The sequence below is a fragment of the Gobius niger genome (assembly GCF_951799975.1).
Source record: "Gobius niger genome assembly, chromosome: 13".
NCBI lineage: Eukaryota > Metazoa > Chordata > Actinopteri > Gobiiformes > Gobiidae > Gobius > Gobius niger.
The window spans coordinates 13,330,718-13,349,500 of NC_136864.1; the positions used below are offsets into that span (position 1 = coordinate 13,330,718).

An 18,783-nucleotide genomic window follows, 5' to 3' on the forward strand; every position below is an offset into this window, starting at 1 on the left:
CGTGTTTCAGGTCTTTGTTTTGATGTGACAGGGATCGACCACGACTGCTCCTCATGCCAAGCCATTACACTGCCACGGGACCCAACTGCATAGTACACTGGAAATGGACCATCAGCATTCAGCAGTAAACACAAAGAAGACAGTTTTATCTTTCATGGCACAGTGTGGTTTTTTCAGATAAATTGTTGTGCCTTTTCTATTGTTCAATTCAGCCATCATTGTTGTTAAATTTTGTATTTAATAATGAATAAAAGCATTGTTTACTAAAATGTTTGGCTCATTCCGAAAGTAGGAGTAGTTGTAGATTATAGTTGTAGATTAAATTATAACTATTTGAAATAATGTTTTTTAGTTCATGCATGAGAACTTTCATGAAAATAAAAACTTTCATTATGTAATGAAGCATTTTTAATGTTTAGGTGAAGGTGAGGCAGTTTTCTGGAAGGAAAAAAGTCAACACTTGGTGTTGGTGCTCAATGTTATGTAATTCGTTTCATTTGTTTTGTCTTCCCAAATCAAATGTTTTTGTTTAGATACAAAGGTTGTAACGTCTTTATGCCGTGATATATTAATGGTAAATGGCATGATGCAATAGCACATTATTGTCCATCCAAATGAGGGACGTCGCCCTCTACTGCTTGAAACGAAACACATCCTTTGTGCGCGAAAGGAGATAGCGGGTTTTCTAAATATCGCGAGATTAACGCCATCAGCATGACCAGCAGCAATGCCAGCGTGCGGATGTAAAGCAACATGCAAGGCGGGACGTTTACAGAAAGGAAATGATAACGGGAGGGTCGAAGCTAAACGCAGGTCCGATATCATTCTGATTATCATTTATTGTATCACCTACATAAAACTTGTTTCCTAGCGGCATGAGGACGCGCTTTCGGTGAAGAATGAAACATGGGACCGCGTTGCTGTGGAAACGGTAACCGCTAACGTTAACCTCTTTAGCACATACGGACAGGTGCGCTTATCTGAACCATATCTGAACCATTAAACACGTCGACAAGGGACCGGCCATCATTGTCGTACGGATGGATATTCTAATTATCCCAGATACTTCACTTTGGAGACAATGTTAGGTCAGTTAGCTAAGCTACATGTGTAGACTAGTAGACTATTGCATCAGCAACATTGTGCTGACGATTAGCGGTTCTTAGCAGTGACGCTCGTCTATTTTGGGTGCTGTCACAATACCTCGTCATCCTACCCAAATACCTGGCTGGCTTTTCTAGCAAGAGCATTGCAGTGCGCCGGTTTATTCTAGACCAGACCGGCTGCACGGATGATGCTCCAAGATGGGCCAGTACAGCTCCTCTGCCTCACTGCTAACAGTGGAGTCCCTCTGTTCACTCGGGGCAGCTCTAAACAGCTCCCATTCTCAGTGATTGGTTCCTTAAATGGTGTGCACATGTTTGGAGGGGGTCAGGGGGCCACACTGTGTAGCTGTGACTCTGCAGGTGGGGGCAAGGTGGTGTGGAGAGTGTTTAAGGACAGTGTGATACTCATAGCTGTAGGTGTAGGTCATCAAACTCAGAGCAGTCGCACAGAGGAACTGTCTCTTCAGCGACTGCTGGAAAATGTGTGGGGCTGTATGGTGCTGGTGCTGGGACAGGATGAGCTGGTTAGTGTGAGAAACGTGGAGCGGCTGAAGAGGGACCTGCGCTCATGCTTCAGCCTTATTGACCTGCTATTGGAGGAGCGACAGGAGGGCATTTTGGGTACCCTGACGCACTGTGCTGACTCACTGCTGCCCCCGAACCCCGCCCTGCTCCAGGAGGCTGTGGATGGCTTTGCCCGAGGTGCTGACAGTGAGTTTGGTTGCCTACTCATCCATGGACGAATAGCTGCAGCCACAGAAAAGTGGTGGCGTCTTGCACCTCAGGAAGTTGTGCTCCTCACAGCCTTAATCCAAACCCTGTCAAAGTCTACTTCTTGCGACTACCCGGTGTTCCTGCCTCAGGGCAGTCCCACTGTAGCCCATCGCCTGTTGCGTTTCCAGCTGCTCCCCGGGGCAGATGTGTGTGTGCTCTGTGGCCCCACGCCCTCTCTGCACAGAGCAGAGACTGGGCTGGTGCCTCAGTTCTGGTCTCCTCTGGTGGACTCTCTCAGAGACTGTTTGTCTGTGGGGGAGCGCTGCTTACCTCCGTCTGTGTCCCTGAGGCCTGATGTGCTGTCACTTCTGCTGATAAACAAAGAGACACGTCGCTCTGTGTCCTGTGTAAGAACATTGCCCAACCATCCTGAGCCTTCGCCGCCTTCTAGAGCCCGCTGCTGGGAGCTGCTGAAACTCTTCTTTATCTTCAGCACCACAAGATACTTCCACCAGGAGGACATCCTGACAGAGGAGAAGGCCCAGAGCTGCTCAGAGGACTTTGTTTTGGGCTTCTCTCATCAGCCGCAACAGTGCTACCTGGTGACTGAGGAGTGCAAGTGTTACGGCCTGCAGACCACACAGCATCAGCTCTTCCTGCTCTTCCCACTCTCAGTTCCTACATTTGCACTGCACTCTGTGGCCAAACAAACCCTCACAAATATATTAATGGATACTGGAATTTGAGCTCCCCATTACTGCTTCGATCAATAATTCACAGACTCTATATGCATAAAAATAACTGAACACTCACCGCTGCCGAGTAATGTGCTCAAAGACTGAAAACAGCAGCACTGGCAACTGGCCATTTGAATTTACAAATTTATGGAAATAGTATACTACCTCTCATACACAACTGATGAATATTGAAGTATGAATGAGCCTTAAAGAGATACAAATCTATGTTAATAAAGTTCTATTTTTTCTTTTGCTTATGTATTATTTGATTTTCTTTATATTATGACAGGCCTAGTATAGTAGATGTATTATATTTCAAATACACAGAGCTAATATCACAGTAACCCTTTAATTTAACCTTGGCTGCATGCTTTGACTGGTTTTGTCCGATAAGGTACATTCATGTATTAGAGCAGCATAACATGAACATAGTTTTCCTTATATTTACAGACTAAGACACTGAAGGAGGTACCTGTGTAGGAGAAAGAAGCTATAAGTGACCCAAACATTAAATGGGTCATCTGTCCTCTTAAAAGGCAGTGGTTTAGTGCTGACTAGAGGTGCACTATCCAACGTAAAACAAAGAAAGAAAAAGTCACGAGGAAGCTATTCTAAACTCTAATACAAACCTGTGCACCGGGGAAAGTTATTTTCTCTGGTCACTTAAGCGCCTATGCTGCCCCACGGTAACCGGAGTAGCGGTCCTGGCCGAGAGCTAGCCGCGCTTAGACAACCAGAGAAGGGGAGGGATGAGATGGAATAAGCCACACCACGAGGAGGGGTGCCGACAGTGCCATGTGTGTTCAGACCTTAGTCCCCAACTTCCACAGTGAAAGGAGCAGTCGGTGTGGGCGTGCGACGGACAACAAGGCGACGTCTGTTTTGCCTCTTAGTCCAAAGTCCGAGAGTTGCGCATTTTCAGACGCGCGTTCGCCGACTCGCCGACAGAGTCAAGGCCGCACCGTCGCTGTAGCACTTTATATCGACTTTTTAACAACTTTTTGGAGAGCACACCTGCTCCGAAAATGCGTTTGCTCTCACCCAGAAATGTGCGCCTTCTGCACCGGGGACAACGCGACGTTTTGGGGTCCAGTTGTGGGGGTCCAGGCTCCCCCTCGCCACCACTGACATCTCCCTCTGTGCCCCCCATTGCTTTGTGCAGAGCCCTGTCCAGCCTAACTGCATCTCGTCGCGGCCTCCCCCAAAAGAAAATGTCCGAGAATGGGATATCTCGACCCAAGGTGCTCACCCTGGACACCATGAACCCCACGGTGAAGATGGTGGAGTACGCGGTGAGGGGGCCCATCGTGCAGCGCGCTGTGGAGCTGGAGAAGGAGCTGTCTGAGGTCTGTACCGCTTCGCAAAGTCCTTATGTGCCCTGTATGCCGCTATCAGATTTCATGTATCAAGTATCATATTGGCAATAAATGTGTGCCCCTAATATACAGCATCATGCACCCTGTTCAATCTAACTGGCAGAGAAAGTATTTAGTAAAGAAGGATGATTCTAAATAAAAAAAATACACATTTATTTTATAGTACTATCAATAATCTATATTTTGCATCATCACTGTTTCCTACTTCACTTCAAAAAATCAAAACATTGTAACCAAAGTACTCCAAACTATGGATAGTTATAGGAATAAACCTAGAATTACAGGAATAGCCTCATATAGTGTTTGTAAATATCTAATTGGGACTTTTTGATTTGGAATATGCTAGTATCTTATTATATAATCTTACAAAGGAGATTCTGTAAGACAAAACATGGACAATGCAGTAAAATTGATGACTTTTTTCGATTTAAGTATCCGTTCACATGTTCGAACGTTACTTCTCACTCTTCTCTGCGCCCACTGATTTTCACAAAGTAGTAATTGTGTTGCTTCATCTCCCTTTAAATAGCTTTCACTTTACTCCTTAATTGCAGGTCAGCAGCTTTATCTTGTCTTGTGTGCGTTATTATCCACTGATTCATTCTGAGCTTGATGCCAATGAAACTAACAGAGCATGATGACATGTCAAAGTCCACACATGCTAGTCAGTTATTGGGGCTTGTTTGTGTCATGTCAGTAAAACCTGGAACTGTCTGCTTCCAATGACACATTACAGGCATAGATTTCAACATACTGTCCCAAGTTTGTTTCCTTTCTCACTCAAGTTGCACAAGCTGTTTGCAATCCCACCTCCCTTTGACTGTCAGTATACACGGCAGGTGGTTATGCGTACTTCCCTGTTCCCTTTCTTTGATAATGATTGATCAATAATTATCTCGATTATGCAACCTCAAAAAATCGAATGTTCCTATATGTGTTCTTGAGTAAAACAATATTATTTCAAAGCTATAATGTCTACCTGTGTGTGTACTTCAAATGTTTTTAATAATGATTTTGAAAGTCATATCTCGAACACCATCTTCCTGTGTCGTTTGGTGATGTGGCAAACAGCTGTGAGAGAGAGAGAACGGAGTGCAGTGAGCCGTGAAAACTGTCCAGCTCTGACTTAGTGCTTTACTGTGGGAAACAAGCAAAAGAGGACAGTGAGGAACCATTTTAAGAATCACGTAAGGCAAAAATAAATAGTCCATGTTTGAAAAGGTGAAGGTTTGCATGACTTCTGTGGCAAAGCAGGTAGGATTGTCGTACATGAGATAAGTCATAGCTATAGAAACTTCCCAGCCGTGATTGCTCAGTTTTGGCTGTACAGTTAGGATATTGGCACGTCTGTATCCAAGACACAGATTGTCTTTACAACCCACTTTAATGAGACCATATTCTAACTGTTTTGAACTTGATAAGATAAAAGCTTATAATGCATTGAGACACAAATTCGCCACTAACCCAAAGCAGTGAGTTCATCATTATTGCAAGGAGAAAACTGGTTTTGCAACCTCTGCACTTAATTTGCAAATAAGCAAATACATAGTAGCCTACATCTCATGTTCCTTTTACTTCCAGTGCCTGTGTAAAATCCTGCCTATGTTGCTGTTGCTAGTCTTGAACTTGATATTGTTGTGAAACAGTTGAAGCCATTATATCTTATATTCCCACCACCCATAATTCATACCTTTTTTTTATATGGTTGAGGGAACAGTGTAATTCTACAATACAATTCTCTCCCTTTTTGTTTATCTCCATTACACTTTGCTAACTAACACCTCACCTTTTCTTTGTCACTTTCGCTTTGAACAGGAGTATTGTAGTTTGTGGTTAAGCAGGTGTTGGATTACTTTGAGAAGCGGGTCGCTGTTGCTTCCCCTGTGAATCAAACATGGCAGACAGTGCCCTTTTTAATGCGCCTCAAGTTTCTCTGTTATTTAAGACTTGAATCCTTCGCTTTTGTGCCTGCAGTACATCGATCCCAATATCCCACAATGATAAAGTTTTTGCCCTAAATCTGGACTTAGCTCCGGAATCAAGAGCGACAGAGCATGATGTTGCCCTGTTTGTTAGTACGTTCTTTCTTTGTTGTAATGAGTCGTCCGGGATGGAGGGGGGGAGTGCCGAGGGGGGGACCTTTTCAAATGCTTTCTAAAGCTTCAACTGTTGCTATGGTCACGGGGCACAAGCCTGGCTCAGATTCACCACTCAAACTTGGATCGTGTCCCACAAACGAGAAGTTATTTGTTTTGGCTTGTTAGACAAAGGCAATAAAAGCAGATTAAGGACATTTGGCGTGTGAGAGTCACATGTTCCAAAGAAAAAGAAAAAAGGAAATGTGTGTGCATGTTGTTGGAAAAACTATATTCTTTTGTTTTGTCATGGGGCTGAACTATTCTCAGCTTTGTAAAACATGTGTCGCTTGTGTGAAGTTTTGTTAACTGTTTTCTTCCTCACTGCCACACAAATACAATAGTTGCATTCTTTGTACTTTTACAAGCCAGTCAGAGATAGACAGAGAGAGAGACGGAGCACATCGTATTTTTCCAGTGCTGTTCTTTGACCCTGGAGGCGTTGTTCTCTCTGTATGAACGTATTGGCTAAAATCAGGGGACGCCTCTGCTTCAGTAACCAATGGAAAAACAGATGACACTCTTTCTTCTCGAATCCAAAAAATAAATAAACATGTTGTTTTGATTAGGGCACTGTGCAGTTGTGAGGTTCTAACTTTCTGCCCAGTCATGCAGTTATTTGGCATCGGCTCCTTTGCATGTATGTTGGCAGCATTTCTGTTTCCCCCCCCCACTGTGAGATAATCTTTCTTAAATAACATGTCCTCAGAGATTAAATGACAGAAACTCAATATATTTGGCTTGGGTAACAGTACATCTATTTAAAATGAGGAAACAAACTACTTGCGGTTCTCTGCATCCTCTTATTTCAGTCAAAACAAAAGCTGCAAGTCGTTCGAAAATGTTAAAACTTTGAAGGTTTCTGTACCACAAGGTTACACGTGAGAACAAGATGAGATTGTTTTCATAATGTAACGTTTGCAGACACTTTGTAAACGTGTGTGTCCTGATTGCACATTAGGCAGATACTCATTCTGTCAATACCAGTGACTTTTAGAGCTATGTATTTTTCAGGTGGTTGCTATTGACAGACAAAAACAAATCCTATATTTTTTTGTAATCATTTTGCTGTTTTATAATTCCTTGTTAGCAGGATCTCCGAATCGTACTTGTTGACAGTTTTATGACAGTAGAGAGATCTTGTTTCATGTAAAATCCCATTTCTCTCTCTGTCATGTACAGTAGGTACAGCTGTCCCAGTGGCAACAGGTGTCACACGCTTAACCATACTGTAGTTTTAGTGTGAGCTCTTATTACAAGTAAAAACAGAAGCGAATGTGGGACAATCTGATAAAGAAATATCATGGTTTGAAATAGGGCTGAAACAAGTAAATGGATAAATTGATGTGCAACTAATCAATTATTACTCAAATATACGTCTATTATCTGGACTCTAAAACATGTCATGTGCTGATGTGTCTTTTATCTGCCATTAGTGTCTTGTTGGGGCACACTCCAAAATGTAGAAGACAGCCAAATCCTCTCATATAAAAGTGCTGTTTATTTGAGTTGCCCCCTGCCTCAAGTGCACGGCGAATTGTGCTTAGATAACCCAGTTTGTTCAGTCCATCCGAGCAAGAGGTCAGTGCAAAGTCCTGCCCCACTGTGTGCTCGGCAGCTGCTGAGGCCGCAACCCCAAAAGTGCAAACATTTAGTCGGCATGTTTTTTGTTCTGGTCCTTTTCGGCGTAATGGGAGGGGAGGGGGGGGGGCTTTTAGCTCTTCCGTCAACCACATGCTTTGACCTTGACTGACATTAAACCAGTGATAGAGGTTAGAAGCTCTCAAGTATATGTAATGCAAGAAACAAAAACGTTATATATATTAACCAGCTGCAAATTCAACCAAAAATAGGAAGAAGTGTGATTTATTTTTGTCCCCTCCACCCAATAATTTGATAATTTTATACTGTAAGTGTAATTTAAGACATGTTTTCTTTGAGTTTTATTTTCACTTGGTCCCTCACTATTAGCTTATCAAGTTGTGTGTTTCAATGTGTTACCCCTTTAAAAGGCATTTGATCTTACCCATAGTTCTCTTTCTAGTGGTGCAACTGGTGATCATGCTAATGCCAGTCTGTCTAACTATGTATATTCTGCCCTGTCTGTGTCTGCAGGGCATAGAGAAGCCCTTCGCTGAGGTCATCAAGGCTAACATTGGTGACGCACACGCTATGGGCCAGCAGCCAATCACCTTCTTCAGACAGGTCAGACCCCATGCTTTACATCTAAAAATACAACCCTACAGGTTACGGGTCGAACATGTTTCAAACAGGTGTGCTTTGCAATAACAAGGTAGTAAAACAATGTATTGTATGGACTTGGGCTAAAAAATGGCTCCTACAAAAAGTGAGAGCTTGCAAAGATGTGTTACCGTTAGAATACAATTGAGAATGTATCTATCAAAAATCCTGCAAGTTCCATCTACTTTGCAAACCTAATGACTATGTAGATATTTTGTTCAACATTTAAATTGACTCATGTTTCACTTTGTGTTTAGGTCTTGGCTCTTTGCTCTTACCCTGAACTTCTCAACATCGATAACACATTCCCAGAGGACGCTAAAAACCGTGCTCGCCTTATCCTTCAGTCCTGTGGGGGCTCCAGCTTGGGTTGGTTTCATCAATGACTACCCCTGGTCTCTTCACTCGATGCAGTAAATCTTCTGTCACATTGAAAATCATATATTTGTGTACTTTTGTCTGTAGGCGCATACAGTCCCAGTCAGGGAATCGACACAGTACGTCACGATGTGGCAAACTACATCGAGCGGCGGGACGGGGGGGTGCCCTGTGACCCTGAGAACATTTACCTCACCACAGGAGCCAGCGACGGCATTACGGTACAGCCAGCTCATTATTCAACCTCATAGCGTACTTTCTTTTCGGAGTTTTTGCACAACCTACAAAGTTAAACATATATGTAATGATGCTGTTTGCCTTTAACACGCCTGTATCTCATCGTCAGACCATGCTGAAGCTGCTGGTGTGTGGCCAGGGCATTGATCGTACTGGGGTGATGATCTCCATACCTCAGTACCCGCTGTACTCCGCCGCCCTCGCGGAGCTGGGCGCGGTGCAGATCAACTACTTCCTGAACGAGGACAACTGCTGGAGCATGGACATCAACGAGCTGCAGCGGGCCGTGAACGAGGCCCGGCAACACTGCCACCCCCGAGCCCTCTGCATTATCAACCCAGGAAACCCCACCGGTACGGCTTGTTTCATCATCAAACTATACTCTGACAGAAACAATGCACATAGAGGAAAATATGAACTGGAGGAAGACTATGGGAACAGCTGCAGTAACAGTTGTAATAGCAGAGAAAGGAATGGATTGTCTGACAGGTGCAGGTAAACATTGGCATTGCACAAATAACCATTGATGATAGTTGCAGTTTTCATTTGCAACTTCACAAAATATTGACTGGTAATTTAGTTTTTTTTTCAAATCCAAGATTACGTTTGGGCATAGCCTTCTTCAGATCATTTTTTTTTTTTTTTTTTTGGAACCGGTGATCTTGAATAAATCCACTTTTTGACATCGGCTATAAGTAAGCGATGCTGTTTTTTTTTTTTTTTATGATGATGATTTTCCTCAACATCTGCACCTCGCGTTACTTCTCTTCTCTCATGGTAATTTAGTTTTACCTTTGCTGAGTATTTTCACAACTACTTGTTACTTTCGACCTATGCCTTGCTACTAAATAGGTTGAAATAAGCATAGTTTTAATGAATTTTCAACACTCAATATCCATTTTATAAGCTTCCACATTTGTCTTTCAATTTCATATCATGAAAAAGTTCATTTATTTCTGTAATGCAACAGAAAATGTGAAACTAATGTATGATATAGACTCATTACATGCAAAGTGACATGTGTCAAGCCTTTGTTATCATTTTGATGATTATGGCTTACAGTCCATTTTCAAAATATTCAAATTTTATGAGATTTTTAATTTGGGGTTTTTACAAGCTGAGCCATAATAATCAAAATCATACCAAACAAGGGCTTGACATATCTCACTTTGCATGTAATGAGTCTATCATATATTAGAAGTGAATGCATTTTCTCATGATATTCTAATTATATGAGGAGCACTGTATTGTCTCTTGGCGAGTTTCTATTGTTGTATACAGAATTTGTTTAAATCGCAAACTTCAATGCAATATACTCAAAGAAAACACTAGATGGCACCAGACTACAATCTACTTCTCCTGCTTCTCAGGCCAGGTTCAGAGCAGGGAGTGTATCGAGGATGTCATCCGGTTTGCCGCCAAGGAGCGTCTCTTCCTGATGGCAGATGAGGTATTGTCCTTGCATTTTATTATTATCTTCTATTCTATTCTAATTTTATTTTTTGGTTTTAAACTCTACTCTACTTAACTTGTTTCAGGTGTACCAGGATAACGTCTATGCCGAGGGCTGCAAGTTTCACTCGTTTAAGAAGGTGCTGTTTGAGATGGGACCAGAGTATTCAGAAACGGTGGAACTGGCCTCTTTCCACTCCACCTCCAAGTGTTACATGGGCGAGTAAGTCTCTTCTTTTACTGCAGGAATTGGGATGATTTGTAAATGAAAGTGTAAGAGAGTAAAGAGTTCAGTGTCGACAGTACCACAATATGTTTTAAATAGCTTATAAATCTAAGTGGTACTTATAATTTGCTTGGAGCGTAATTGGCAGCATTTCATTTGGAGAAATTTGGTAGAAAAGGAAACTGTAAAGGGGCTGGTCGACATTTTTTACTGTTACAAGATGATTGCCGCCTCTTGACACGGTTGTCCTCCTCTTTCCTCAGATGTGGTTTCCGTGGAGGCTACATGGAGGTGATCAATATGGACAACGATGTGAAGTTCCAGCTGACCAAACTGGTTTCTGTCCGCCTGTGCGCTCCGGTCCCGGGACAGGCGCTCCTGGACCTCGTGGTCAACCCCCCGCAGCCTGGAGAGCCCTCCTACAACTGCTTTATCAAGGTGGGTTTTCTGCGCTTATGTTGTGTTTTGTTTAGATTATTTTATTGTACCAAATGTACCACTGTTGCGCGCGATCATGACAGTTACAATCCAGTCTGTTCGTTGTGTTTGCCAACATTACATGAGCAAAATGTTCAGCAGATGGAGACTGCAGATGAGTGACTGGTTGGTCTGAAATTTGAAGTGGTTAAATATGGTGTAAATGTTTGCATTTTATACAGCCACATATTATAATCACAACAAATCTGGGAAATCTCGGGGTTTCCTGTTGTATACAGCCACTCTTTGTGCAGGTCCTGAGCCGCTAAGAAAAGACATCTGATATTAAGTGGAGTTTCGACAATTTAACATGAATCGTTTGATGCACTGTCTTGAAAACCAATTTGGCAGCTCTGTATCTCAATCACCTTTCAAATATTTCACATACTGTATCTTAGCATTTTGTCCCAGTTCAAATACTACAAAGCCTGTGTTCATATTAGGTGTGGTGAACCACTGCAGGTTTGTTGAGTAATTTGTTGAAAGGGAGGAAACTTTCCTTCTATTATTAACAGTGCAGGCAACCGGCATACTGTAAAGAATATGTAGGTTTGTCATTGTAACAATTGGCCTTGAAAATGACCTCCTTCACTACAGTTTCCATTACTGAGCTACCATTGTGTTTTCCCTTCTTACAGGAGCGCACAGCAACATTAAGTGCCTTAGCAGAGAAGGCCAAACTGACGGAGCAGATCCTGAATACAGTTCCAGGAATCCGCTGCAATCCAGTTCAAGGAGCCATGTACTCGTTTCCTTGCATAACCATCCCGGACAAGGCCATTAAAGAGGCCCTGGTACGTCTCTCAATCATTTACTTTTTCGCTTTGCTTTGACGAATCAAAGTTAAATTAACTAAGTGTTTTTGTGTGTCTATGTTTTTTTTATGGAGTTTTTTTTTTTTTTCATGGTTCCACGGATCCATTCCCTGCAAGCTTGACCAATTTCTATTATTTTCTGTAGTGGCAAAGACAGTCAAGTTTGGTCTTAAGTGGCTTGTATTTTTGATTACATATTGATCTTAATGCAAATCAGTTTTTCGATTAGACATTGAACTTGGTAATACAATTTTACACTGATTTCCTTCCAATGTTGACAAAAAATATATTCTGTAAACTGTGAGAACTCTATGGTACATCTTATATGAAGTTACCCTCAGCATCAATTAATAAAGTAGCAGTAGCCCTGTAGGAGTAACTAGGCTCAGTCCAGTGCCCACGGCCGACCTTCTCCACAAAGGGAACAAATGATTTCCTATGAGAGACTGTCCCGGGGTGGACGGTGCAGGTGAAGGCTCCATGAGATAAAGGTCAAAGTAGATGACCCAGGCTCCTCTGATCAATCCCACAAAGTCACAAAGTACCAGTTAAAGCAATAACGCACCAAGGCTGCATGAGGCCTTCAGGCTTTTTGAGAAATCTGGAGAAGTTTTTACAACCTAGAATCTATCTGTTTTTTTGTGGATTAGGTGCTTATCACCCTCTTTTTACAACTGTAGGGAGTGAAGCATGTTGGAATGCTCCGCATGTGAAAAGGACTGGCATACTATGAGTTTTAAAACTACTATATGCAATTGAATGACTCAATGGGTGGTCTGAAGCACCCAAACAGGAAGTTTTAAAATAAAATCCATTAAATATGAAGAAAAACATTTGTACATTGTGCAAACACTACAGTAAATTGAGTATTGGACATTTTTATAGAGGAGCAGTTTCCAATCTACAAATGAATGACAAGCATTTATTCTAGATGACGGTTATAAAAGTATTGCCTAATGAGCCGTGACTCTGCTCGTGTGTGTTTAGGAGAAAGGCCAGCAACCCGACATGTTTTACTGTATGAAGTTGCTGGAGGAGACTGGGATCTGCCTGGTACCAGGAAGTGGCTTTGGACAAAAAGAGGGCACATATCACTTCAGGTGAGTTCAGTGTGTCCCAGCCCCCAGCCCAGATAAATGTTTGTTGTGCTTTAAGAAAAATAGCTATTGATATGTTTGTACATTTCCTCCAAATGAGTTTTTTCCTTGTGTCCAGAATGACCATTCTGCCGCCAATAGACAAGTTGACGATTCTGCTCAACAAAGTGAAGGAGTTTCACCAGAGGTTCACGCAGCAGTACTCCTAAATCCACTGTCACTCCACATTCAACCACAAGAAAGTCAGACCTTAGCCACGTGTCACTAAACTCAAGTGCCTTCCATCGGCTTTGGCGTTGACACTTCAGCCTATGCAGATAAAGCATCGGGACATAGACTCTTACATTGAAACCATTTTGTTCCGGACAGGAGAAACTGAGAATGAAGTATTGAAACTACGACTTATGAAAACTAAAAACTGCATTTTCTCTGAATGTTGTCCTGAGGATCTGAAGGGTGCATGTGTAACTTAAAGATATGTATCCATGTCAATGTGAAGTTTTCAAAAAGGAAAGAAGAAATACAGAAATTAAGCTAGTTTATTTTGTAACCAATGAGCTGTTTTGAAGGACTCTTCATTTGATCTCAACCTGCATTGATAAGACGGGATATAAAGCCACACTGCATAACATTCACCTAGTAAGTATGTTCACCAATATTTATTAATTTAAGTATTTTTGTAGGTTAAACTGCCTCAGAGCACATGCATCTTTAGTGACCAGATTCATAATTTTGCTGGTAGCAGGACATCACCATCTCCATGGAGATGCTGGATACCAAACTTGAGGTTCAAACATGTTACACCGTCTGCTAAACGACCTACGTTGCTTACCCACTGCAGAGTAGCTTTGTGTCTGGCTGATCATTAGGAGCATGTTGGTACCGGTGACATATCGTTGTTTCAATGTTAGTCTTGAGTCACACATGATACAGAATGTTCCGCAGTGTGGCTTTTACTCTATTCCTGATCCTTTAGTTTCCAAGTTTATTGAGCTCTGAATATGTGATTCAGTGATGCTGCTGTGTTTCTGTTTAATGTAGCTCTATTCCCAAACACAGGAAAATACAGTCTACTTTATCCCACACACTCCTCCAGTTGGTTAGCCATATTTAACCAATCACAGTCGAGTGTGAACTTTCAGATAAAGTGCACAGCTTTGGTCACTTCCTAAAGAAAATATAAAGCTACCAAGTAGTAACATCGAAACTGTGGCATTGAGACAATTCTCAAATAAATGTCTTCAGACTTGGTCCTCACTTCAAGAAGACTGTTGTTGCTGTATTTGACCTGAAAGCTTTTTAAGTCAGCTTTGACTTGTGAACAGATAACTTGGTTTATACAAAATATAAACCTTTTTCTTATGTTAATATGGCATCGTAAGTAAATGTGACTTTTGCTGGGGTCCTATTGATTGACTTGACTTGGACACGACTTGATATTTTGTTTGGATTTGCACTCGGACTTGTCACTTGGACTACACATTATTAGTCTTAAGAAATTTGTATTAGAAAACTGTGGACTTGTAAAGTATTAATCTTAAAAGATGAATTAGCATGAGCGAGAAATATTTTTTTAGAAAAACTGATGTAACATAGTTCTTTATTTCTAGTAGATGTTGAATACATTTTGATCTTTTGAGCTCTTTCTCTTTTTGTAATATGTTCCCTGCCTTACAAACCGGTCACAAAAGGAAATATTTGTATTAATTAGTTTCTAATGTTTTTACTCTGGGAGAATGAAGGGTTGAAAATTGTGTTTTTGATGAAGCTTCTTGCAGATTAGCCAGTGCCAAAACAGAAACATGCAATTAATGCTCATTACATATCTGTATTCTTCATTAAAAGAAACTTAGATGTAAGCTCACATTAGTTATTGTTTACTGCTGGTGGACAATAGTCATGCTCAGGTTCAGTCGCTCCCACATGTCAGTCACATTTTGTTTTTCCTTCTGTTTGAATAACATTATTAACAAACAGCCTGTATTTCCCATTTTGCTAATTGCAAGTTCATTTCAGTTGCCATTAACACATTTCTGTAATAAACTGTTACATCAAACTAACCATAACTGCCTTTGGCTGCTTAGTTTTTGTGTTTGTAATTTGTGTTTCCTAAACCATTGTGTAAAGTGTTTTACATATTGTACACAATCCATTTAGCTTCCTGTAGAAAATGGCTACAGATGTAAATTTAAAAAGAAGCTGGAGTCTGGGGGTAAGTTGCGTGTGCAAGCTGGAAAATAACATCAAGCTATTTGAGGGCATAATGCAGCTAATATGAAATAAAATAAAATAGCTTGTGTTACAGTATTAGTATGTAAGGCTTTTGGTCTGTCCATTGTTGGATGTTTTGTTGATGAGCGCTGGACCTGAATAAGCCCAGGTAAACTGTGTGAAGCTGGCCCCCCTTTAAACGTACATTTCTATATGTCAATCGTTTGTGCTGTAAAGATCTTCGTTTGTGCTGTTTTCGTTTTTGAGATACTGATTCTTTTTTGCATGGTGTGTGTGTTGCTGTGCGCCTCTGACACGTGCGCGCGCTTCAGAGGAGGACGAGCGTGGACGCCTCAAGGCTCTAAAGTTTGTAATAAAAACCGAACCAGCACAAACGGAAATCTTTACAGCACAGATTACGGATCTAGCGGCTGACACCACTTCTGTCGTGTTGGAGCTTTATAAATGGCAGGATCTGACCAGTAAAACTATCTTTAATAGGCCTATCTCAAAAACGATAACAGCACAAAAGATTGTCATATTTTTTTTAATAGCCTATAAATTTGTGCATGATGAGGGGCCAGGTTCATAAGCGGCACCACAGCTTGAGAACCACCTCACTTTCCCCTTGCACCTTCAACTTGCACTGTCTTCTTTCCGTATCTTGGCGCGCGTCTGATTCAATCGTGTATCCGAGTGCGCGGACGTTCAAAATTGTCAGCTCCGATAATGATCACGCTCATCTCATAAAGGCCGATACTCATAGACACCACAACTGCGCTTGTCATCTCTATTAATCTGTCATCCGAATTATTGCCTTGTAAGCGCTTTCCAAAGCCAGCAGGGGTTGATGGATCGTGGATGGCGCGCGATCCTCTGACGTGTGTGTAATAAGTGATAGAAAAGCCTATATCCGGAGTTAAAGTTTGAAGAGGGGGGGTTCTCCTGCGCGCTCCCTCTTGTCTCCACAGTGGCTGTCAAGTTTAATTATCTCCGACTAAGGCCCTCCTGAATCCTAATTATACCGAGCTTTGTCTTCTCTCTTCCCGCGTAACCCTCGCAGTTCAGTCCGGCAGCGACGTGACGGGCCCGGGCGCGCACATGGCACATCTCCTCCTCTTCCGAAGCGTAAATTAATTGGCCGCCGTCTCCCTCCGCGGACATCTTTTGGGACTCAAAGGTCATCGTTAGTTCGGGAGAGGATTGTAGGGCGTTGGAGAGATGGTCAGGCTTCAGACGTGTGCGCTGTCATGTGAGCTGTCTCGATAGTGACAATGGTCAGAGTGTAAAAAAAAAAAAGAAGAGAGAAAAAAATCCACAATTGAAGCTTTTAGACCACTTCACTGCTCATTAAAACCATTGGCGTCTGAGCGTTGACAATTAAGCCTTGCCTTTATCATTCATTCAATATCCACTTATCAGGTTACATTTAGTGTTCTCACATCAACTCCAGCTATTAAAAAAAAAAAACACACACACACACAGCTTTGTAGCCTACATTTCTCTTTGTAGCCTACATTTCTCTTAACATGGGGACAATGAAGCTCACAGTTTCAGCAAAAGACATTAAGAAAGTGGATGAATAAATTAAACAGAAAAAAGCATTGCGCAGAGTCCCAAAGACAGTCTGTGAACAAGCAGCCACCAGAACCATCACAGAGTGGGGGAGGGAAAAGTTTTAACATACCCTATTTTTATCACTTGGTAAAAAGTTTCAAAAGTCCAGGCACCAGCTAAAGTCGTCAAGTTTAAGATCCTGCCATATCTCTCAAATTTGCACATGGTCAGTACATGAACAGCAGTCAGGGAGCAGAATAGGATTCTGAGTGAGAGTATCTTGGCTTCTATGCAGCTTGGGTGCGGTCGTAGACAACAGCAATCATGATGCTGCGTTCACACAGACAGAGACAAAACAATACTTAATAACCTCCTTAATAAGATAGAATAGGACCATTACGACGACCTGTTTGCACATTATCCGGTCTTGATTGCACATTTTTCTGACTATTTGCGCCCCTTCTTGAGAGCTGATGTAGCAAGCAATTGTCTCCACAAAAAAAAAGTCTTATCTTATCTCCTTAAACGTGATACTTAAAAGAACAGGCCACCATTTTTACATACTGACATATGTTCTTGCCAGAGCTTAGACGAGTTGATGCGTACCTGGTCTTTGTGCGTGCCCTCAGTCACGCACACAACCAAAGATGTTGTTAGCATTTGGCCTCTCCCAATGTATTCCTATAGCTCCAAACGGGGTGAAGCTAGAAGCTACCACGCTCTTCCACGGAGACCAGACAGGTACAGGTTCCTTTAAAGGAACTGGCCACCGTTTTTACATACTGAGATATGTTCTTACTTAACTTAATATACTGGGAGAGGCCAAATGCTAACAACATCTTTGGATGTCGTGCACGACTGAGCGCATTCATAACAACCAGACAGGTACATATCAACTCGTCTAAGCTCAGGTGAGAACATATCTCAGTATGTAAAAACGGTGGCCTGTTCCTTTAAGAGCATGTAAACACACTCCACAAAAGATTAGAAAAATATATAGGCTATATATATATTTCACAGTTGCAACAGCAAACCACTGAAGAGCTGCATTCTTAGAATAAGAAGGCAGGAGGACTATATTATTGATCTTATTGAAATGTCAGAAAATAGAAAGAGCTGCAATATAAGAATAATTAATAAATAACAAGGATATGAGACTAAAGCAAAAAATTAAATGAAAAAATATTTTTTTATTACATTCATATTGCCTCTTTGGTCTCTAATAGGCCCACAGTATGCTAGCTATTTAACCTGATCAAAATCTTCTTTGTCCAAAGCATCTCAAGACCCCTTTGTCCCCAAACATCATTTAGGAAATGTCTTTCTGATGTACTCAATCCAAATCCTATTCATGCAGGTTGTTCTCAAAGAAAAGGCACCAAATATTTCTGTCGTGCTGCCCTAGCTCTGCCTATTGCCTTTTGCTTTCTTCAAATTGGGCTCAAAGAAAGAAAAAAACATCTAAACGAAATTGAGCTGCACTCAGAATGATTTTCTATAGCATGAAGTACAATGCCGATAAATGCTGTTTTGTGTGTGTGTGTGACTCATAGTAATGTGATGTATTATTGCATATTATATTGCAAACTACTTTCCCAGTATCCTGCCAGTTCAACCCTGTGCCTCCATTACCCTAGTACACTTGTGTTGCGTGATTCACATAAAGGAGCATGGAAGCGTTGTTATGCAAAATCACTAAAGAGGACGTCATGGCAGCTTCAATCAAATCAATTGTTTTCTTTTGTGGCATTGAGTGATTTAGGAGTCGACAAATTAAAACAATTTTAGCGTGGTGCCATTTTTGGTCTGTGTGGCTTTTTAATGGCAGCCTGTTATGTCCACATGAGATAAGGAATAGGAAGTGTTTTCATTTTTTTATTATTTTTATTATTTCATTTAGAAGTGACGATTAAAATACATTCGTGAATGGAAATATATCCAGCGTAAGAATACAGTGAATGAAAAGGAGCAGAGAGAAGAACAATCTTATGATATCTGCTCCTTTAGTCTGATAAACATTTTGT

At 41.5% G+C, this 18,783-nt stretch overlaps 2 protein-coding genes across 4 annotated transcripts; both read left to right on the forward strand.

Moving 5' to 3' along the window:
* The first annotated feature begins 698 nt into the window (after positions 1-698).
* On the forward strand, positions 699-13,762 carry gpt (glutamic--pyruvic transaminase). 3 transcript variants are annotated; one of them, XM_079568919.1, is made up of 12 exons: positions 699-813; positions 3,720-3,903; positions 8,184-8,273; positions 8,567-8,678; positions 8,775-8,908; positions 9,034-9,277; positions 10,295-10,374; positions 10,463-10,599; positions 10,866-11,040; positions 11,718-11,873; positions 12,882-12,994; positions 13,110-13,762. In XM_079568919.1, exons 1-12 carry the CDS (start codon positions 728-730, stop codon positions 13,198-13,200), a joined length of 1,602 nt encoding a protein of 533 aa, XP_079425045.1. In that variant the 5' UTR covers positions 699-727; the 3' UTR covers positions 13,201-13,762. The 3 variants fall into 3 exon arrangements, with proteins under 3 accessions (XP_079425045.1, XP_079425046.1, XP_079425044.1); XM_079568920.1 differs by having other exon boundaries at positions 806-931; XM_079568918.1 differs by lacking the exon at positions 699-813 and having other exon boundaries at positions 3,355-3,903.
* fuz (fuzzy planar cell polarity protein) lies at positions 938-2,631 on the forward strand. Its single transcript, XM_079568921.1, has one exon. It carries the CDS (start codon positions 1,292-1,294, stop codon positions 2,564-2,566), a length of 1,275 nt encoding a protein of 424 aa, XP_079425047.1. The 5' UTR covers positions 938-1,291; the 3' UTR covers positions 2,567-2,631.
* Positions 13,763-18,783: the final 5,021 nt, after the last annotated feature.

Bases quoted from the DNA above. Each gene is read 5' to 3' on its own strand.
- gpt (XM_079568918.1), top strand. From the start codon at position 3,583: ATGCGTTTGCTCTCACCCAGAAATGTGCGCCTTCTGCACCGGGGACAA. The intron at 8,909-9,033 runs GTACAGCCAGCT...TCTCATCGTCAG, and splicing joins GAGCCAGCGACGGCATTACG to ACCATGCTGAAGCTGCTGGT. The intron at 10,600-10,865 runs GTAAGTCTCTTC...CTCTTTCCTCAG, and splicing joins TCCAAGTGTTACATGGGCGA to ATGTGGTTTCCGTGGAGGCT.
- fuz (XM_079568921.1), top strand. From the start codon at position 1,292: ATGATGCTCCAAGATGGGCCAGTACAGCTCCTCTGCCTCACTGCTAAC.